The sequence below is a fragment of the Takifugu rubripes genome, chromosome 1 (genome assembly GCF_901000725.2).
Source record: "Takifugu rubripes chromosome 1, fTakRub1.2, whole genome shotgun sequence".
NCBI lineage: Eukaryota > Metazoa > Chordata > Actinopteri > Tetraodontiformes > Tetraodontidae > Takifugu > Takifugu rubripes.
Genome location: NC_042285.1, coordinates 5,662,282 through 5,684,357, shown reverse-complemented (window position 1 = coordinate 5,684,357; position 22,076 = coordinate 5,662,282). Strand labels below are relative to the sequence as shown.

Here is a 22,076-nt window from a genome sequence, read left to right as displayed (position 1 = left end):
GCCGACAGGCGTCTTCAGAGAGGATGGGTGGGTGGGCTTGTCGAGCCCACGTGCTCCTTGTTTCCAGGTGTGCGGTTCCTCGCGCAGTGTTATTGCTTCGATTGATCTTTGCCGCGTGTGTGCGCGCGCGCGCGCATCTGTGTCCATGACATCGAGTCCGACACACGCCGCGCTGCTGGAGCCGAGGAGTGGAGTCTCGCCAGGGCGCTTTTCAAGTCAACAGACGCAGTGAGCGGGGCGAGAGATGCGGGCGCTGCTTTTCGGGGAACCCCGCTGCGCTCTTTACTTCCGCTGCCAGCAACAGTCCCCCAGCGGCTCGCCTCAAGGCGCTTTTCTTGTCATTTGACGGCGCTTCACCGAAGAAATCATCAGGACTATGTGAGCATCATGCTCGCCGCGAGATGCCTGCTGTTCGCCGCAGTATGCACAGGTACAGACCTTTAAAATTTAAAATGGATTATCACTGTGGTGGGTTACAGAATGAGACCTTTATTGGGCTCAGGGTTGACTAGATGGGTGAGCGGGGACGGAAGGGTGCTGGTTCAGCCCAAGAGGCTCCTGCAACAGATGCATGGCCAAGAGGAGCTGCACCACAACCGGCTGGATACCCGAATACACAACCAGGCGGCCGGACCGCAGGTGAGTGTCCTCTTGTTCAAGCAACTGACATTGACTTTGTGGGGTTTACATTTCAATATTCTTCCTAATGTTTCTTACACCTTATCATATTTTAGCCTCCTGATATTTTTTGTATCGAATGTAACACAGCTTATATTTCCGTTGTCATTTCTATCTTTGTCAATTTATTGATATTCTGTTGCCTCTTTCTGTCTGTATATACAAGTTGCTAAATTAAAGTTTTATAGTAAATGATAACAAATATTTCAAAACAAGTCAAGAGTGTTCCTCATAATGGCCAGATCATCCTCTTATGGTCCTATAACTGTCCTACATCCACTCTGTGACCCTCAAGCTGCCCCCACTTTATAGTATTAGATAATATTTCACATCTAAACCTGTCTTCTCTTATTACCTCCACCATGATCACTTTCACTCAGCAACTAGTCAGAATGCAGTTCTGACCTTGGGCGATGCGGTTGTGGCTGCAAGATCTCTTTTTCAAATCTCTCCTGCAGGATGAAGGATCAATTTAGAAGAAAATAGATCAGAATTGAATAATTTCAGGAGCATTTTTGCCCTTTTCCCAAAAAAGAATATTTTATAAATACTTAACTATCGAGTTGGTAATGAGGCACATTTTTAGTCATCATTCACAGTTCAGACAGAGCTTTCTTATCTCTGCTCACAGGCACTCATGAGGGCTTTTTATTGTGCAGCCTGTGGACCCAGTGGAGGTTTATGCTGATAGTAAGTGGTTTGGAGTGAGTGCATTCTAATACTAATGAGGCCTGCCTTGCAGATGGCCAGTAAGGGCTGATAGTAGCCATTACGGAGATGTATCTATCTTATGAGTCAGATAGAATTCATCTTGGAGAAAGGTCAATGTCAGCCCTGGTGAACAGTCCTGTTTCAGAAGGAAGATAAAGTCTCTTTAAAAATGGAATTCTCATTTCCATTCTTCTGAACTTCACCTTCACCAGAACATCCACCTGGCCCAGACCAGCTTTTTGGTGGAGGCCTTCGAAACATCCTTCATCCTTGACCTGGAACTCAACCAGTAAGTTGGATTTAGACCCAGTGGCCTTCGAACATCCATGCACCACTGTAGAATTGACTTATTTGCATGCATATTTTTCATTCTTCCACCTCAATAGCATACAAAATCTGTACAATTCTATTTTTAATTTTCAATACGTATATTGTGTTCAATTGCTATGTATATTCAACACTTTTCACCTAATTTATGAGCTGTCAGAGTAAGATTTTACACTTCATGTTGTGCTTATATTCTCAATAACAGTGTTGCCCTTTTTTAGAACCACTTAGTTTAAAACTAATTGCAACAATTTTCTTTTCTCCAGCAACCTCCTGTCTACAGAATATGTAGAACGCCACTATGAAGAAGATGGTCGGCTCTGCGAGAATACAGTAATAATGTCTTTTGTAATGTTTAATCTAGAAAGAATTATCCCAAATATATTAGCCACTGTTTATCCATTACCCTGACCTTTACAAATATATTGAAATTGTTTGTTTAGCTACTGCTAATGAATGTGGTCTTTATATATAGTATTACCTGTTAACTTTGCTATCTGCTTGTTGTAGTTTTTACGTTTATTTACTTTCATTAGTTTAGGCAAATGCCCAGAATCAAGAACATACAGGAAAGATTGTGTAGGAACCAATGTTTTTAGCATGAGCAGGCTGCTCTAACCTTCCTTAAGTATCCTGATTTTGGTATCTAATAGAAACCAGTTTTTTTCAGTTAATTTGATTAGACTTGATCATAGACCAATTGCTACATCACAAGGCTTCATTACTTCATTACCAGTGTGTATTAACAGCATATCTTGTTTATCTTGCCCTTCAAACAGTGATTCCTACTGGCCACAAAGGTTTTAAATTCAAAATATTCTTTCATTTTGTGTCTTATCAGTGCACAACAATGACACGCAGCTAAATGAAGTTAAATTCACTATTTTATTGTTGCACACGCGCGAGACAGTTAAAATCTTATGCTGTCGTATTCAGTGTATGCTTCGATGATGCTAGTGAGTGTCCAAACTAGGTTGGCTCACTCTCTCTCTCTCTCTCTCTCTCTCTCTCTCTCTCTCTCTCTCTCTCTCTCTCTCTCTCTCTCTCTCTCTCTCTCTCTCTCTCTCTCTCTCTCTCTCTCTCTCTCTCTCTCTCTCTCTCTTCTGTCTTTCCCTCTTTTACTCTGCCAAACACTGTCTGACCAATCAGTAGATGGTTGCCATGGCTACCCTGTGGGCAGCAGCAGCTATTTTCTCCTGTCATGAGGGAAATTCAAATCACCCCAGTTTGTCGAATTAACTTAATCTAAGACTCAATGTATTCTCTACCCCTATTCAGATTAAACTGGTTTATTTTCAATCAAGCAAATCACAAAACATCTTAAATAATAATAGTACTACTAATGGACTTCTGGTTGCTGCCAGAGGAAGCAGTCCCAGAACATGGGACGCCAATATTCTACATAGGGTTCTAATCTTGGAAGATGATGTCATCACGTTGATGGAATTGTTAATGGAATTTTGATTAAAGTCAGGGAATAATGGTGCAAATGTGCAATTGAAGGGGATTAATCAACAGGGATTTATATCTATGAAAAAATGGCATCACAAATAATTTCATCATTTTTTCTTATGTTCCATTTTGTGAATGAAGTGTCATAATTTTAGGGCACAGACCTGCCCCCTCCCCCACTGCTCTCTTCACCATAATATATTTAGTTCTTTATTGAAGTGCCAATAAATTTCTCCTGCCTTTGTATGTCGGAGGTTCTTTATTGGTCCCTGCTGATCTATGCTGTTGTGCTGAGTGGCTGACTAGCTCGTCCTGATTTAATCTCAATGACACAAGACTTTAAAGGAATTGAATTAAGGATACCGAAGGGCTGGATTTGCCAGATTGCTGGATTTAATTGCTGTTAATTCGTGCCAGTCATTTCTGCTGTGTCATTAAGTAGCCAACTCTGACTCGACAGAACACTGAAAATCCGCAACTCCAATATGCACGTGGTGTTTTGCTTACCTGTGATCTTTCACATCACTTCACCATGCCGTGATTTACTGGCGCACGTCAGCTGCAGCCATTACAGCTGCAGCCATTACAAGTGCACGCATCCCGTCTAAAGAGTCCACTGACACGCTCCAAAGCCTGCAGCACGTATCTGCTGTGCTGGATAATTTGATTTCCTGCACTTACCCTTGTAATCCTACCTTTCAATATTGCCCCAGTCTAAGTGCTTTGGGCTGTCTTGCGCTTTGGTCGAAGTGACGTAAGCCCTTTTCTTCCTCAACAGATTAGTTGATGTTAAATAATAAGGAAAATGCTTTTCAATTTATTCCAAGGAATCGCTTTACACCCATATATACCATTTTAGATTTTGGCTTTTCAGCAAAATATATTTTCAAAAAATTAAAAGGTGTATTTATTCACAATAGAAAAATAAAACTCCCCCATGCACGTTCACTTTTGTGCACTTTGCCAGGCCAGACTGTAGCTGCAGGTTGGGATGGTGTACAAGTACATGAAACTCTCCATGCACACACACACACACACATGCACACACACACGCACACACACACACACACACACGCACACATCTCTAATTTTCTTCTCAGTATTTTACTAAGCCACACGCTGAAATCTGATCGTCGAAACACAACATTCTTCACATAATCGTGAAGTTTGGAGCCTCAAGATCAAACTGGATCAGTACAGAAGAGACCCCGGTGGCAGAAAATAAGTACAGAGACTCAACATTTGCCATTTTGGCCAATATTTTAATGGCACATCCTGCTCAAATCCTTAGATTGCAGTGTTCATAACTGATGAGTAATTAATTGTATAATCCATGGCTCCATGACTCAATTCTCCCCCTGGCCCCAGTCCTCAACTCAAGGACTCTAATCCTGCAGCATGCATTCAGTTTTTCCTGAGCCGTTCTGTTTGCAGACTCAACTTCTGCAGGTGTTAGTTTTTCCGGAATATGAGCTGTGTACAGTTCTCAACCTTCAGTCGACCCCGGCTGACAGTAAAGACTCGCCCTGCGTGCACGGAGGGGCAGGAAATCAGCACAGCCAGCGATTCAGAGCCGGCATTGGTTTCATTTTCTGAAACCTGATGTGAGCGTGTTACTGGATGATGGAGGGTTTAGTGTCATGCTCTAATTTCTGATTTCTTTCCAGGGAGGAGAGCATTGCTACTACCATGGGCATGTCAGAGGCATGCCACAGTCCTGGGCTGCTCTCTCTACCTGCCTTGGATTACAGTAAGATGAATATTTAGAGACATTTCATGACACTTTTATTCTTACATTGATAAATGTGGCATGTCAATTATCACAAGCTGAATAATAAAATGTACTTTTCCACACTCTTGCTTCACCTTGAACCTTTCATGGATACCTGAGCGCCATAGTTTAATTATTTGCTGCAGTCAAGTAAATTTTTTTTTTTAGCTTAGCCAAAATTTAAATTTCTTTATAACCTGTGAACGATCAAGCGCACAAATACATATCAAAACTTGACATTAATTATTAACTATTAAGTAAAGCTTATCATCCTTAATAAACTTACAGACATTTTTGACTGTTCCAGGGGCATGTTTTCAGATGGGAACTTCTCGTACGGGATTGAACCCATCGATAGCGATGAGGTGAGTGTGGACTGGATATGATGCCGTTGCACAGTCACGTTACATTTTTTATTGTGTGTATTTACTTTATCGAATGCTAAGATATGATAAGATGTGTAACAAAGTGATTGGAAGATGTGGAAGAGGCTTTTTCCATATTCCCCTTCACCTCTAGGCCAGTAATTTAAGCACAGCTCAGTTACATAGTCTTAAGAGATGGATCAATGACCTCTATTCAAACTGCTTGCCTGCATTTGATGGCCTCTGAGCTCCATCTCCACTCTCTTTCATAAAGAATTTATCCACAGTTTGTGTGCACCACACCGTCCTGCCGTCTTATGCCCATTAATCCTCGTGATAGGTTTCCTCACACAACCGTAACTAAGGACGAGGCCTCCGCATCAGCGGGATGTTTTTCATCCACATTCTTTCTTTACTTCTCCTTTGGTCACATCTGCATTTTGATCTGTTTAGTCATCCAGCAACTGTGTGTTTTTTAGAGTTGTCATCTCTCCCTCTCTCTTTGTCCTGCTGTCTTGCAGGAGAAGAACCAGCACGTTGTGTATCGTGTGCCGGACATGGACCTTTTTTCATTTGACTGTCCAGGTAGACCGCAGAGACACTATTCCTGTATTTACGATAACATTTATCCCTGGATACAATTTTCTTTCTGCAAGCTGATCCCTTCCTCCGCTCGACCAGCTGGTCTATGCATCCTTAGTTGCAACCTCTCCACCTGTCCTCTTTTTCCTTGACATGTTTCCACCTTCCTGCTTCCCGTCACCCAATCCGTACCATTACTCTCCCTCCTTCTTTGTCTTTCCTATTTGACCCGTTATACTCGACTCCTCTCCTCTCAGCTGGCTCTGTGATATTGATTTGTTCTGATGAGTGGGCTATAACACACAACTACATCCACCCTTGGTCTGATGACTGCGCGCTTTCCATCTCTTGGTGTCTATCACGTGTTACCCAGAATGCCCCCTGAACAATACAGAATCAGAGAGGCACTCAGGCGTCCACAGTGAAGGAGACACTGACCCGATGGAGGAGGAGGAGGAGGAGGAGGAGGAGGAGGAGGAGAAGCTGGTTTCCAGGGAAGGCGTAAGGCGTTCTAAGAGACAAGTCAGTTACCACTCTTCTTCCTGAAGTTAAAATGTCCAAACGCAGTTCACATTATATCAGTTGAAATCCTTTTCCCATCTCAAACTGTTAATTATCAAATATGAGTGAAACTGATCTGCTATATGAGTTCAATAACCGATCAGTGCTGTTGTTAGTAGTTGTTGAAATAGACATCCTAATTGTTCTCAAAAAAACATTTTCAGCTTCAGGATGTCTGACAGGAATTTAACAAACTAGTTGCATGTGGCTAGTTTTTGTACAGCATCATCCATCTTTAGATCTGTTGTATATCAGGTCTGATTGCTAGCTTGGTTGTGTAATTAACACTAGTGCCTCACTATTGAAGAAAAAAAGCAAGATGAGGAGTGATAGAATGATTGTTATTATCTCTGTGTCTGTGCTGAGTGTGATTCATGGTTGCATTGGATGACTTTGTCCGTTTGTCCTGGGTGAAGGTGATGTGGGCACCAAACTCGAATGCATGGATTTCTGTTGCCTTTTCCAGGTTCGGCGAGGCCAGCGTACCGTCCAGTCCGAAACCAAGTACATCGAGCTGATGGTTGTGAATGACCATGAGCTGGTACGCGGACGTCACTGAGTAGTAAATAATTTAAAGCACAGAAAATAGATGAAGGTCAATAGCAGTTTGTTGATTCTGCCTTCATCTCTCTAGTTTGTGCAGCGGCGTCGTTCCACAACACACACGAAGACCTTTGCCAAATCAGTGGTGAACATGGCCGACGCTGTAGGTGATGATACTATTCCAGTAATCTGTAATGCCACAATTTATACTGAATTTGTTATTTCTACATCTCAATGTTGTCTCAAGCAGATCTACAAGGAGCAGCTGAACACACGCATCGTCCTGGTAGCTATGGAAACCTGGTCTTCTGAAAACAAGATCTCTGTGGGCGATGATGTCCTGCTCACCCTGCGTGACTTCATGAAGTACAGGAAGGAGAGCATCAAGGAGCACTGTGATGCTGTTCACCTCTTCTCGTACGTTGACTCCCCTGCTCTTGCTTTCTTCCTCCCCCTCAAGTTCCTCTAAGTGAAGCATTCTCATCGTCTTTCCCTCAGTGGGAGGACGTTTATGAGCAGCCGCAGTGAGGCTGCATACTTTGGGGGTATCTGTTCCCTCACCAAAGGTGGAGGAATTAATGAGGTAAAACTCTGAAAGGCTGATAAAAATGCATTTATAGATGCAGATTTTCATGGGTTTATGCGTCATTAGTTTACTCTGGATTCCGTTGAAGGACTTGACTAATTTTTTGGTGTATGATCAGTTTGGCGGTGTGGGCCCTCTGGCCATCACATTGTGTCAGAGTCTTGGACAGAATCTCGGCATGCTGAGGAACAAAGAACAGTCAGCAGCAGGTACGAATGAACGATTTCCTTCATCTGCAATATTCATCTCAAGTATCAAGGCTGACAGTTAAATCTTGTGTAAATGCTATTATATAATAATAAGTAGTACTCCAGCTTATATGTACAACCATTTTGTAACCTTTATCAATCACTGATAAATTATATTAAATTTATAAGGACAAACTTAAATGTGTTACCTTTATCCCAACACTACCCTCATGTGGTAAGATAATAATACTGCTGTACAGAATATTAAATCAGCTTCAATGTGTGTGTGTGTGTGTGTGTGTGTGTGTGCTTCCAGGAGACTGTAGATGTCCAGATCCATGGCTGGGCTGCATCATGGAGGAGACAAGGTTTACATTTAACTTTACATTTAACATTCTTACCTGGAAAATATTAATACCTGAACATTTTTTATTAATTTTACAGCAGTAAGGATTGAAAGGTGTGTTTATAATCATTTTATTTGTGTTTTCTTGCATCAGTTACCACCTACCCAGAAAGTTCTCTCGCTGCAGCGTGGACGAGTACCTGCGATTCCTCCAACAGGGAGGAGGCAGCTGCCTTTTCAATAAGCCCAGCAAGGTGAGACATGGCTGTTTCACATCAGCGTCTCTCATCATTCTCACGCTTAGCATGTTAAATTTGATTTAAATGTATGTTAACCGTTATTTCTTGATTCTGTGTCCCCCTTTGTTGATTTATGCAGTTATTAGACCCACCAGAATGTGGCAACGGGTATGTGGAGCTCGGAGAAGAATGTGACTGTGGATTAATAACAGTGAGTTGTGGTTCAATGACCATTTTATGGTTGTGTATTTGGTGGGGAGGACGGCCATCCCATTATAAGTGGATGTGGTGGTTACAGTAAAATAAAAATTTGAAAGCTAATTACTGTGAAAAGGGTAATTTAAATGTTTTATTTTAGTTTTCATTTTGTTTTTGCCATGTGTTGACACAGTGATCCGCTGTGAAAAGGATGTTCTACTTTCAGGCACTCAGGAGATGCCAGTCATAAAAATGAAATGTATTGTCTTTTTAAAGTTAAAATGAACTACTTGTTCTACCTGCTGGATTAAAGCCATTCCTCTGTAAATGGCAGGAGTGTGCACGCAGCGGAGCCAACTGCTGTAAGAAGTGTACTCTTACCCACAATGCCATGTGCAGCAACGGGCTGTGCTGCAGGGACTGCAAGGTGAGTTGTTTCACTGATTATGTGACATAATCAGCACAGTCCTTTGACGATTGATTGGTTTCATCGTTTTATCTGCATTCCACATTGTCTGTGCCTTTTGACAGTACGAGCTGCGAGGTGTGACGTGCCGTGAATCTGTGAACGAATGCGACATTCCAGAGACCTGCACGGGAGACTCCAGTCAGGTAAAGAAGGCCTGACTGCAGCAAGATCGTTAAAAAATTGTTGAAAATTGAAAAAAAAAAAAAAGTAAATTGTTTGAGTAAAATCTCTTTTAGTGTCCTCATAATGTCCACAAACTGGACGGCTACATGTGTGATGCTGGGCAGGTAAAGTTGTTTTTTTTAGTTTAGTTTTATCCGTCTTCTTCTGCTTTTCCTGTTTTTCCACATAACTTTGATGGTCTTTTTCAGGGTCGGTGTTTTGATGCCCGCTGTAAGACCAGAGATGGACAATGCATGGCTCTGTGGGGTTACAGTACGTTCTGGGTTGATTTCAATCAGAAATATTTCATGCCACACAAAGTTTTATTTAAAAAAAATATACTTTTTTCAGGCTCTGCTGATCGATTCTGCTACGAAAAGCTCAATTCTGAGGGCACGGAGAAGGGAAACTGTGGTCCTGACCCCACGGGTCAGGGATGGGTTCAGTGCACTAAGCAGTGAGTGAAAGGCCGTGGCCTCCTGACCTCAGTTTTGGAGAAGATGCCAAGACTTCACATATTCCTTCATCCCTCTCTCATCTCTCAGAGACGTTCTGTGTGGATTGCTACTGTGCAACAATCTGACAGCCAAGCCGAGCTTTGGTGAGCTGCAGGGGAAGCTCACCAGTCTAACCATCCAGCATCAGAACAGATACATGGACTGCAGGTGGGCCAGATGTTGAGAAGGGTAAAATAAAGCTGGAGTGTTCTTGATTAGTGCAGCAAGACTGTAGAAGTTTCCTGCACAGTTCAAGGAAGTAAACATACACTCATCAGCCATTTTATTTCGTACAACTTGCTAGTAAAAGGTAGGCTGCGGCATTGAAATGACAGTCAGTTGGTACTAAGGGGCCTCTCCCCCCCAAGCCGTTACACCAGCAGCAGCCTAAAGCATTGATATGAGGCAGGATGGATCATTGCTTACATGTTGTTGATGCCAATTCTGACTCATCTGGTCAGGCAGCATTTTGTAGCCTCACTTTTCTGTTCTTAGCTAACAGCTAACAGGACCTCCCACATCAACAAGGCATTTTCATCCACACAACTGCTTCACTAGTTTCTCTTTTCAGGACCAGTCTCTGTAAACCCTAAAGAGGTTGTGTGTGAAAATCACAGTAGATCAGTAGGTTCTAAAATACTCAGCCCAGCCTGTCTGCCACATTCAAAGTCACTTAAATTCCCTTCCTTCCATATTCCGATGCTCACTGTGAGCTTCAGGAAGTGGTCTTGACCACATCTAAAAGCCTAAATGCACTGAGTTCTGGCCCTGTGATTGGCTGATTAGCTGTTTGTGTTAGCAAGCATTAGTTGAACCTAATAAAGTAGTAGGTGAGTGTCAAATAGCTAAAACGCTCAAACTGATCCAAATTTTGGAGATCCTTTGAGACGTGAACTACATTAAGATATAGTGGATCCTCTAAAAAGAGTATAGTACTGATCCAGATGTTGTGGGTCTGCGGAGATGGATTACTGTAACTCTGCTTCCATGTGAACCGCAGAGGCGGCCATGCAGTGTTGGATGATGGCTTGGACCTGGGTTACGTGGAGGACGGGACTCCATGTGGGCCGAACATGATGTGTTTAGACCGTCGCTGCATACCTGTCACCACCTTCAACCTCAGCACCTGCCCGGGTTCCTCATACTCGCGCATCTGCTCCCACCACGGGGTGAGTTTGTCACTGTCATCTGCATCAGGGTTTATGGCTGCACAGTGCCACATAAATACCTGTGCGCACCTCACCCAACAGACCTGCAGCAATGAGATGAAGTGTATCTGCGATCCGGATTACACCGGGAAAGACTGCAGCGTCTTTGACCCAATCCCCATTCCTACTCCATTAGAGGGCCCTGAAAAATACAGAGGTAAACACACACGTCAAGTCGGACGATGGGAATAAAGTCAGGGTGTTTGTACAAAACACAATGGAACAAGATGAACAGGGAGGAAAAACAATAATTAAAAAACAAAAGGAAGATTGAAGCATGGGTGTATGAAGGAAAGAGAAAAAAAGATCTATGAAAAGGCATAAAAACACAGGAAAACAAAGAGATAGAATAAAACACTAATCGAGGTTGGAGAGGAAAAAGAGATGAGGAAAAAAGGAGAGAAATGGAAGAAATGCAGAAGGATGGGTGTTTAGTCCAGAGGGGCAAAATGATTAAAAAGGAAAAAGAGGGACATAGAACCAGCAGTAAGGAAAGGAGGAAAGGAAATGGAACAAGCAAAGGGTTTCAATTTCAGTTTCAATCCCACAGGTCCCAGCGGCACCAATATCATAATAGGTTCGGTTGCTGGTGCCATTCTGCTGGCAGCCATAGTCCTGGGGGGAACTGGCTGGGGATTTAAGTAAGAGCTGTGGCATGTCTCCATCTGTGTGTGCCTGCTGTGTTCCTCTAACACATGCGTGCCCCCCTTTCCCCCTGCTCCCTCTGCTTGCTGCGACCTAACGCTCACTGACTGATCTCCGCTCCCTTCGGATCACCTGTTATGTTCTAAATCAGGAAGTCATGCAGGTGACGGCATTTAGAATGAATCTGCTCACTGAATGAAAAGGCCTCCCCCGAAGGACGAATGTCTCGCAGTGCTTTGGCTCCTAGTTCGGCTGTGTTAACTGCACCGGACCCCTTTGCATGTCTTCTTATTTCTGCTGTGCGTCCCGCTCTGCGGACGGTTTGATGGTTCTTCGTCATCTTCTCACCTCACCTATTCTCTGTGCTCCCTTCTTTCCCGCCCATCTGCAACGCTGTGGAACCAGAAACATCCGGAGAGGAAGGTACGACCCCGCCTATGAGTCCTGACACCAGGATAATGGCCTCAAGTTATTGCTTATTATGATTGGCTGATGCCATCACTTTTATAACATTCCTTCATTTCATTTTTTGTGCATCTTCTTTTGCCCCTATTTTTATCTTTTTTACCCCCTTTATTCTTTCTTCTTTGTATGTCTTCTCAATTTTAGCTACCTTATCTACAACAGCAGCCTCTTCTTTGTGTTAATGGTAATTTCAATAAAAAGGGTGTTTTGTGCATTTTTCTCTCCTTTTTTTGTACTTATTTACATTACATCTGCAGCAAATAGTTCCATACGCAACCAGTTTTTTGTTGTTTTGTTGTTTTTTGCACAGAAAAATCAAACTATGCATGTTTATTATGTCTTGTGCAGTATTCTGAACATTAAAAAGTACCGTACATAAAAGTATCCAGACATTAATTTAGCCCCACATGCTTCTTCCCCTTCCTTTTCCTCCACATCATTTCTCTTCCTCAGATCTTCGGGGGTTTGAATGGTTTCTCTCTGCTGTCCTTCTGCTGCATCCTGTCAGCTCTGAAGAGAGACAAAACGATCATGTCTTCCACTTCTCCGCCCTTGGCTTGCATCTGTTTCCTTCTCTGATTTCTTCTAAACCTTGAAATTTTAATGATGTCTTTATGGTGGATGCTCTGATTCCCACCCATACTGTGGCATCCTGAAATGCCCTTTATTTTTATTACATTTTGCTACAACAGTGTTATTTTCCAGTGCTCTTATTCTTATAGTTGCCATAGTGACTGTTATTATACTTTAGGCGATTCCACAGAGGCTTTCAGCTGTTGGGAGGCTTCTGGTTAATGTAATTAACCCACATCCTTTAGGTCACGTGACTGTAACTGCAGAGAAATAATGTCATTGTCATTTTATCCGTCTAGAATCAGGGTTGTCCAAACCCGGTCCTAGAGGACCGCAACCAGCAGGATTTCTCTTACCAGGTAGACGAGACTTCCTGCTCGGATCCAGTTTTCTTTGGGTAAAGCATTTTCTGCCTGGCAGCACAGGACCTGGTCTAGTCACTCCTGGTCTGGTTAAAGGTCGATATCCGTAATTGTGCTGCCTTTCGTTAGCTTTAACTCAGTGCTACACAAACTTTCTTGATATAATGTTGCACCGGTACGGAAGTTGCTTACTTTTCATCTGTGCACACAGAAAGTTTTTCCTTCAGATACGTTGAAATGGGTGCTGATGCCGTGGCCGCGCATCAACAATGCCTCACTGCCTCTCTGAACTGAAGCACAAAACTGCTCACTTTATTAATTAAAGAGCGTTTCAGGGAAGTGTGAGCGCCCCCTCGTGGACACACTTGTGAACTGTTTCACATTGGTCTCAGAGCTGATTCAAAACTGGATTTTGGGTTCAGAATTTACCTTCAACGGTTTCATTAAAACCGACAGCACATGTATTTAATGTCATTAGGCTTCCCTTTGAAAAGAGTTAGTAAATTATAAGATTTATCTATTAATGGCTTAGTTTCATTAAATAGATTCATATAATAAGCCCTCTATTAGGTGTGCTTGGAAAACAAACTGCTACGTCCATTTATGAGGTAGTCTTAGAGCACAACAGAGGTTATGATGTAGGAACCCATTTACAATAATGATAGTATAGTAAAGAGCTGAGCAATAGCAGTAAAGCCATGAGTAAAGTTTCACTGCCAGTACGGTAACATTGATCATTCACTCACAGATTTTACCCCTTTCAAACGTTGAACACTGGATGATTTTTAGGGCAGCAGATGGTCACAGGTCACACCCAGTTTATTGATATGGTTGGTGATCAGTCTGAATAAAGGGTTTGTGGTGCTGTAATCACACTGTATGGTCCAACTTGAGAAAAACATTGTGTGTAAACACCCGTAACGTTGAATCTATATTAAAATTGATCTGAATCACAGTGGCCATGCCTGATTTTTTTTAAAAATAATTATGTTCTTTAAATCATAAATGGAACACATTTTTATCTTTATGTAGTTTAAAAGTTATACACAATCAAACCAAACTAAGATGTTGTTTTTGTCAGATGTTCGACTCTCCGGTGTCTCCTTTTCCTTTCGGCTGACTCCAGTCGGCGTAGATGCCCTCTTCGTAGTCTCCCACACCCTCGAACTCAACATCGAGAGACTCTGAGGCAAGGAGCGCCGCTTCTTCAGCTCCAAAAAAATCCTTTTATTTTCCAAAAAAAGGTTTTCTTCATTTAGAGAAACTGCACGGTTACAACGAATGCTTTATTATCTGTTGATCTCACCTCATCGTCCAGAGCCAAATATTCCTCAGCCAGCGCCAGCAGGCGTTTTTGTGCCATCGTCTGGTCGTAGAGTTTCACGGCTTCCTGTTAAAATGGACAGACACATGGACAAATTCAAACTATAGGAAAGTCACAGTGAATATCGATGATCATTGGCATTTTTCTTCACTTAAATTCATCCATCTTCTACCACTTTACGGTTCAGTGGTCTCAGTGGAGGGGCTGGAGCCTACACCAGCTGCCCTCGGGTGAGGGCGGGGTATGCTCTGGCTAGCTCATCACAGGGCTAGCATGAACAAACGGCACATCCCCAGTCACATTCACATCTATGGACATTTCAGAGCATCTAAATCACCCCAAATACAGGGACTGGGACGACTGTGGGAGGAAGCTACACAGACACGGGTAGAATATGCAAACTGTTTCATTTCTCTCACCATCCGAGCTGTAAAATGGTCAGACTGAAGACCCCACTGGTCACTGTAGGCTTTATAATACATCAGGTTGTGCTCCATCACCTGATCTTCAGGTTCAAACAGGGAGTAACTGGAAGCACACGGTGCTGCACGTCTGCCATCATTCACTAGAACACACACAAATAATGAAATTACATACAGATCAATCTCTGATGAATTATAACTGCTGGGTTATGGTTACTGACTATACACTCACATTTATAGTAGGCGTACTGGAGGTAGTGGTAAATGTTGGCCACAAAGTTCTGCACAAAGTATCCTCCGACATTAGGCATCAAGTACTCCTCACACTTCAGCTTACATTTTAATATGTTGATGTAGGCATCTGTGGAAAAAATTGAAATTCCATCATAGAATATTTTCACTCTCTTGGCCATTATTTTATATTTCAGGCATTAAATGCCATCTAAACTGTTCCTGTTAAGAATCATACTCTCCATACAAACCTGACAGGGCTGTGTAGAAGTCAACATCAGGTAAAAGGTGTACGATTCCCTCACAATCTCTTTGACAGAGGTCATGCTCGTGGAGGTAGAGCTTCAGAGTTTCCTCCAGGAGTTCGACACCACCGCTGAAATTGCCTGAGTTGAGGAGTTTCACTCCTCTCAGAAAGCAGGCCTAGAAATGATGATGGAGACTTTTATCAGTCAGGGGTTAGAAATTCTATAATGGAAGAAAGAATCCTGTATATTATGTCTGGTGATTGATTGATAAAGACCTGAATCCTCCTGACCTCAAATGGTTGTTCTTCGTGGTCGGTGAGGTAGCCGCTAAGGTCGTACTGGTTCTTATACCCCTTCATCACTAGCAGCATGTCTGGGTCATCAGGATTCTTCTGGAGGTAGGTGTGGGCACATGGGATTGCCCTCTGCAGGTCACCTAGCTGGGACACAGAGCATCATTGTCAAATGTCAAAGACCAGTATTTCTGAAACATGTAGAAGGAACTCAACTTTTCTACTGTTGGCCAATTTGAACACAAATGATTGGATACCAGTGTTCTTTGAAATAGAAATTATTTGATGCAAAAATCAATCTGGCAGCATCTGGCACAAGCATAATTTGGAAACAACACGCAAATCCTTTGAATGCTGCAACAGCGCCCTCACGTGGCAACATTACTACATATCATCCTGTGATCCCGATATTGGCCACTGATTAAAGGACAGTTTTAGATTCAAACTTAAGGAAATGCAGCCAAATACAGATGTTTCTTTTCTTGATATTTGTGTAGAGACGCGAATTAGAACTTCTGCCAAGAGAAAACCCCCAAAATAAAATAAATTGAACCTAAGAAGGAAGCTGGTTTCTACAGTTGAGCACAGTGATGGTGAATTAAATCCGAATTAGACGTCTCACCTTGGAATGCGCATGATGCAGATATCTGTACGGAGATCTTTTGCTAAAGTCCTGCAGGATCTCTCTGCCGGGGGGAGGAAGCTGCAGCGCAGGGAAATACTCCCTGCACTTCTTCTGACAGGACGCGATTGTCACAACGTGCCAGTACACGCGCAATTCCTGGTTTCCTGCATGGTTCCCTCTCTGGTTGCTTCCTTCACAACGCAGGGCGCAATATCTGACGCTGTCTCTCAGGAGCCTGTACAAACGTAAACTCAACTCCAGGTATTTTATCGACTCGGTCCACCTCTCTGCTGCGTAATGGTCCAGCGCCAGTCCATAGGCAGCGGTGAGAGGGATGAGATCCTCGGCAGGAAAATGTCTGAAATTGTAGTTTTCATATTGCGCGTCGGTTTTAAAAGCAGAAGTCAAACAAAGCAAAGTCAGAACTGCGCAAAAAGCGACCATGGTGGGATGAAATCCGACATATTCTGCTGCCCCTCCAGTACCTCCTGATGGTCCTCCGCTCTCTGGAAAAATAATCAAGGGTCTGTGGGACTTCCAGGATTTGGGGGAGTTGAGTGTGGGTCGACAGCTGTTTCACTCGTCTGGTTCTTAATTTGGCACACAAACATGGTTAACAGCGCACGTCTGTGAAATGCGCACTATTGTTGACTCACTTTACTGTCTAAGCAAATAAAACTTTAAAAAAAGGAAACCTCTGCTGATCCTATAGTTGGGTAGGCAAAGTAGCTGAACATGGTATTTGGAGAAAAGTGAAATGGACTGGACACATGACACGTTTATTACTGCGTTACCAAGGCCACTATTACCCCACATGATGCATTTCATCGGACATTTATTTCTGAAGAACACTCCCCCATTAGTGCTTGACTTTTAAAAATTGTGTTAGTTTCACTACGATATTCCTCGAAGAATTTTATAATGAAGTTTGAAATGCATTGAAATGAAATGCAGTTTTTATAAAGATGTCTGTGTAAATTCTCAGTCATCCAGGTCATTGTATCCAAGGTAGTTTTCTCTGTCAACTGGACTGGGTTTCTTCTCTTGAAGACGTTTCGCCTTCTGGATAGAAGAAAGAAGAAACCCAGTCCAGTTGACAGAGAAAACTACCTTGGAGTTTTTATAAAGGCATAAAAACTTCCGGTTCTTGACTTTTACTTTTTTAAAGGAAGTAAGGCTCGTTCCAGCCAACGCCTAACTTGCCACCTCCGTTACCCCCCCTTTTTTTCTCGTGGCAAAAAACCCCTCCAACCTGGAGATTGTCCACGTTTACACATCTGTCCTGCTGCCGTGCTGGTCCTCATCTGCAGAGCGCAAACAGCCGCAGCTCTCAAGTTTCACCCGTTTCTTTGCAAACTTTCTTTCACCGGAAAGGTTTTTTTTCGTTGTTTCTGGGACGATTTGATCATGTTTCTCTGCTGCGTTGCTTTTTTCCTCCTTGCAACGGACGCTTCCTCGGTGGAGGGCAACCCCAGCCCGGTGCACGGAGATGTAGTCGTGGACAGATACTCAATCCCAAAAATCTGTGTCAGAGAGTCGAAGACCGGGGACCATGTTCGGTACCACTACAACGCCACGTTTGTGGACGGAAAAACGTTTGATTCGAGGTAAGATCGACTAGTCATGGTTTTTTTTTTCCTTTTTTTATTTTTTTTTTCTTCCCAAAAATAAAAGTCAACTTGAGCCGCAGCTCTAGCAGCCAGTCCCCTCCCCCAAAAGCTCCTTAACGAGGCGTCTCTCACTTCTTCCGCAGCCACCAGAGAGGGGACGCTAAAGTGGCCCAGCTCGGCGAGGGTCGCCTGCTGGAAGGCATCGACAAAGGTCTGCAGGGCATGTGTGTGAACGAGCGCAGGTCCGTCACTGTCCCCCCTCACCTGGGCTACGGAAGCAAAGGCGCAGGTAACCAGGAGCAGGATTGTCTCGGAACCTCCCTGTTTGCTGATTGATCTTAAATATCATAACCCCACCAAGTGAATACAAACTATTCTGAAAACACACTCTTCGGTTCATTTTTACACATCTGTTAGTGTTTAAATGAATGGAACTGACAAAGAAATGTTTAAAAAAAAAAGTATTTGTGGGCTAATTTAAGCTGCTGGTGAGTTCCATCTTGACCCCAGTGTAACCTTGGCAGATTTTGAGCTCTCCCTCTGTGGGTTAGATTTGTCCAATATAACTGTGTCTACAGGCGAGGTGGTTCCTCCAGATTCCACCCTGGTGTTTGACATCCACCTATTGGACGTGTGGAACAAAGCCGACCTGGTTGTCACCAGAACCGTCACCACCCCCAAAGACTGCAAACGCTCGGTGATCCGCACCGACTTTGTCCGCTACCATTTTAACGGCACCCTGCTGGACGGTACCGCGTTCGACTCCAGGTGAAGCCTTATTCGCTCCATTTCCTGCGTGTTGCAACGAGTTGTTGTTGATGGCATCGTTCCGACTAAAAGAATAGTTCTGTATCTGTACTGCATCATCCAGGTGTGTTGTGTGTTTGACTTTGCGATTGTATGAGCCCTGCGTAGCTACACCAGGAAGCAGACCCACAACTCCCTTGTGGGTGAGGGCTGGCTGATAAAGGGCATGGATGAGGGCCTGCTGGGGATGTGTGTGGGTGAGATCAGGAATATCATCATCCCACCCTTCAAAGCCTACGGAGAAAAAGGCTCAGGTAACGTTTCTGGAGAGGTGGACGGTCTTGAGGCAGTCGCTTATCCTCACTCCTCGTTCTGTCCGGCCGCCAGGTACTGAGATTCCCCCGCACGCGACCTTGGTGTTTGATGTCCTGTTGGTGGACTTGCACAACCCAAAAGACAACATCACCATCGAGGAGCAGGTGGTGCCTGAGACGTGCACTCGCAGGACGGTCGCGGGGGACTATATCCGATACCATTACAACGGTACACTTCTGAACGGGGTCACTTTTGACACCAGGTGAGCTCACTATTTAGTCTATTTTTCTTTTTTTAATTTTTTTTTTTAATCCTGTCACATGACCGCTCTCTTGCTCCGATTTTCTTGCCTGTGGACAGTTACCAGAGGAACAGCACGTACAACACCTACATCGGGATGGGGTATGTGATTCCAGGCATGGATCAGGCTCTGCTGGGGCTCTGCGCTGGTCAGAGGAGGAGAGTGACGCTCCCTCCACACCTGGCCTACGGAGAGAACGGAGCAGGTAAAAGATTTCCCTGCAGTTTCTTCTCAAAATAAAGGTGGGGGGTGAATACTGGCATAGAGGCCAGAATCTGCATAACTGAGCTTCAGATGTGTTCCATGTCTGTGCTCGTGTGTTCCATGTCACATCCTATTTTAAAAGTTCTAAGTTAAATATTCAACTGTGAAATTATTGCTGGATTCTAGGAAATGTGATGATGGAACGTTCACTTTATTTATTTTTACCAGTCCCACCACCAGGGGGCGATCGAGTTGCTTTTCTTCCATATTTTTAAGAATCTGCCACAAGTCTAATAATCCTAGAAAAAAATCAGACTGAGAAAAAGTATTTTTAGTTGCGTTCCTCCATTAGGCAGATTTTGGATCCTATGAAAAATGACTAGCGTTACAAGAGGAAATGAAGGAAAAAGCAATTTTATCATTGAAACTACCTTAAATGTCACAGGTGAAGTCATCCCACCATCAGCTGTCCTCGTGTTTGACATTCACGTCATCGACTTCCACAACCCCAATGACACAGTGGGCATCCAGACCACCTACAGGCCGGACCCGTGTAACGAGACCACCGAGGTGAACGACCTCATCCGCTACCACTACAACTGCACGCTGGTGGACGGCACGCTGCTCTTCTCCTCGTGAGTCACGAAGACGTCCCGTATTTGCTTCAGATCGGTAGAAATCTTTGCGAGGCTCCGCCTGAGTTGGTCTGATTGTTCTCCTCAGACACGACCATGAAAACCTTCAGGACGTGGTGCTGGGGACCGACAAAGTGATCGACGGGTTGGACCTGGCCTTGAGGGGCATGTGCGTGGGAGAGAAGAGGTTGGTGACGGTGCCGCCTCATCTTGGCCATGGCGAAAATGGAGGTGAGGCAACAAAGAGACATTATAACAGTGAAAAAAATCAAACATCTGGACCAATTTTGATGCGTGTGGATCCCAGGTGTTATTTGTAGTCCCTGAATGATAAAGTTCTCCTATATTCCACATTTATTGTATCCCAAATATCTCTGGAGCTTCATGTTTAGCCTGGATAGCTTAAACTACAACCTGTTGGGTTTTTGCTTTATATCTTTTAGCGACTGGTGTCCCAGGCAGTGCCGTGCTGGTCTTTGACATCGAAATGGTGACCTTTGAGAAGGGCGTCCCGCCTGGTTACCTTTTCGTGTGGCTCCAGGAAAATCCGCCAAATCTGTTTGAAACTCTGGACCTTAACAGCAATAAAGAGGTCCCGCAAGAGGAGGTACAGTTTATTTACATTGTTACTTTAGCTCAGATGTGATCATTTAGTTTCATTTAACACTGAAATGTCTTAGTGAAGAGAAAAACTGAGATTCCTTTAGAAAATAGCCTCTTCACTGACAAATCAAAAAGTGTTCATGGCTCATGAAGTACATTTAGTCCAAATTTTAATGGTGCAGCTAGTGGACACTGAAAATGTTGCCGCTTGTGGAATCTCTCACTAATAAACTGCTCCTGCAGTAAAACCGACAGGAGTTTAAACACGCAGGGTTGGGGTTAGCGTTAAATGTACATTGGCGCCATCTGTCGGCTAGATCGACATAACGTCGCTGGTCGTGTCACAATTACAAGTACATTTTCTGGATAATTTCTTAATTAGATATTCATTAAAATGTATGAAACCATGTACAGAAGTGCAATATCCTGAAATATCAAAATCCTGAGTAAAAAAAACTAGAGCTAGATTTTTTCATCATGCACTGAGAAGAAATTTTATTTGTCAAGAACAAAGGTGAAATAATAATGTTGAGTTTAACGTATCAAGGAAATACTTTCTCTTTTAGTTCACAAACAGGGTAATTATCAGTATTACTTTGACGTTTGAAGAGACTGTGCCAGAAACATGGCGTTGAAGTTAGCTTTCAAACAGTAGCTGTTAAAGGGGAAGTTGAGAGAAAATAACTCACCGCAGATTGCCTTTTTTGTTCCTCTTTATGATTTGAAAACATTTGAGGCATTTTGGGTAACACATTTGCTTTGTGAAAGATTTGTGAAACTTTTCTCTATGTGTAAAAATGCAAAACAGGAACATTTCACTGGTATTTTTGCTTCTGGGCCACTGGAGAAACAGTGGCTCCGCAGGATGGATTTATTTTAAATTTCACCGTTGTGTTTGCAGCAGTCACTACAGTCTCAAAAGCTCTTGATATTATTTGACTATTCTCGACATTTCAGCTGTTTTCTTGAAGTGCATGATGAGAAAAAAAATCTACCTCTCTCATGTTTTCTCATGGTGTCCCTAATACTCTTCTTAATCATGTGATCATATGATGTTGCTATAACTAAAGGTTAGAAGTAAAACGGCTGTTTTTAATACCAAATAATTGTTCTTTTATTTTAGTTTGGGGAGTACATCAAGCTGCAGGTGGCAGAGGGCAGAGGTCGTATAAAACCTGGAATGACCATGGAGCAGGTGGTTGCTGACATGTTTAAAAACCAGGACAGAAATGAAGACGGCGTGATCACGGCTGATGAACTCAAACTTAAAGTAGATGAAGACCTGGAAAAGGAAGCGATGCGGCACGAGGAGCTGTGATGAGGAGAAATGTCGTCACTCTCTCTCAGGGATAAACCGCAACACAGAACAAACAAGCAAAGAGACTTCGCCGCAGCATCGTGGTTTAATACTTTTTTACTGACAGGTTTTGTGTCACGTATGTTTGTTTTTGATTTTTGTATTTCTGAAACTTAAACAAGCACCTTAATATGTCCTGAAAAGTCACACTGATTAAAATGACAGAGAAAGAACCGAGCGTGGATTAAATTTATTAAACAGTGATGCCTTAAGAAATTGTGTCTTTGGAGGGT

The 22,076-nt window shown here is 43.2% G+C and overlaps 3 protein-coding genes across 7 annotated transcripts; 2 read left to right on the top strand and 1 right to left on the bottom strand.

The window, feature by feature from the left end:
* The first annotated feature begins 4 nt into the window (after positions 1-4).
* LOC101064382 (disintegrin and metalloproteinase domain-containing protein 11) lies at positions 5-12,774 on the top strand. Of its 4 annotated transcripts, XM_029837036.1 has the most exons (27): positions 5-430; positions 503-639; positions 1,602-1,678; positions 1,983-2,049; positions 4,836-4,918; positions 5,247-5,304; positions 5,826-5,889; positions 6,260-6,408; positions 6,914-6,988; positions 7,082-7,153; positions 7,241-7,407; positions 7,489-7,573; positions 7,695-7,785; positions 8,081-8,132; positions 8,265-8,364; positions 8,489-8,560; positions 8,882-8,974; positions 9,079-9,159; positions 9,253-9,303; positions 9,388-9,451; positions 9,530-9,635; positions 9,724-9,843; positions 10,676-10,844; positions 10,926-11,040; positions 11,434-11,524; positions 11,934-11,951; positions 12,447-12,607. In XM_029837036.1, the coding sequence occupies exons 1-27, from the start codon at positions 388-390 to the stop codon at positions 12,460-12,462; spliced, it is 2,316 nt and encodes a 771-aa protein (XP_029692896.1). In that variant the 5' UTR covers positions 5-387; the 3' UTR covers positions 12,463-12,607. The 4 variants fall into 4 exon arrangements, with proteins under 4 accessions (XP_029692896.1, XP_029692894.1, XP_029692892.1 ...); XM_029837034.1 differs by lacking the exon at positions 11,434-11,524 and having other exon boundaries at positions 6,281-6,408; positions 12,447-12,774; XM_029837032.1 differs by lacking the exon at positions 11,434-11,524 and having other exon boundaries at positions 12,447-12,774.
* Positions 12,775-13,567: 793 nt separating this feature from the next.
* Positions 13,568-16,752, bottom strand: LOC101064159 (endoplasmic reticulum protein SC65-like). 2 transcript variants are annotated; one of them, XM_029837045.1, is made up of 7 exons: positions 16,069-16,752; positions 15,429-15,593; positions 15,157-15,328; positions 14,907-15,035; positions 14,672-14,817; positions 14,235-14,318; positions 13,568-14,152 (listed from the first exon to the last, which is right to left on the bottom strand). In XM_029837045.1, exons 1-7 carry the CDS (start codon positions 16,513-16,515, stop codon positions 14,006-14,008), a joined length of 1,290 nt encoding a protein of 429 aa, XP_029692905.1. In that variant the 5' UTR covers positions 16,516-16,752; the 3' UTR covers positions 13,568-14,005. The 2 variants fall into 2 exon arrangements, with proteins under 2 accessions (XP_029692905.1, XP_003961304.2); XM_003961255.3 differs by having other exon boundaries at positions 15,444-15,593; positions 16,069-16,751.
* A 527-nt stretch (positions 16,753-17,279) lies between these two features.
* fkbp10b (FKBP prolyl isomerase 10b) lies at positions 17,280-22,016 on the top strand. Its single transcript, XM_003961254.3, has 10 exons — positions 17,280-17,678; positions 17,825-17,970; positions 18,260-18,449; positions 18,597-18,742; positions 18,816-19,005; positions 19,104-19,249; positions 19,694-19,883; positions 19,972-20,114; positions 20,327-20,490; positions 21,610-22,016. The coding sequence occupies exons 1-10, from the start codon at positions 17,479-17,481 to the stop codon at positions 21,802-21,804; spliced, it is 1,710 nt and encodes a 569-aa protein (XP_003961303.1). The 5' UTR covers positions 17,280-17,478; the 3' UTR covers positions 21,805-22,016.
* The last annotated feature ends 60 nt before the right edge of the window (positions 22,017-22,076 follow it).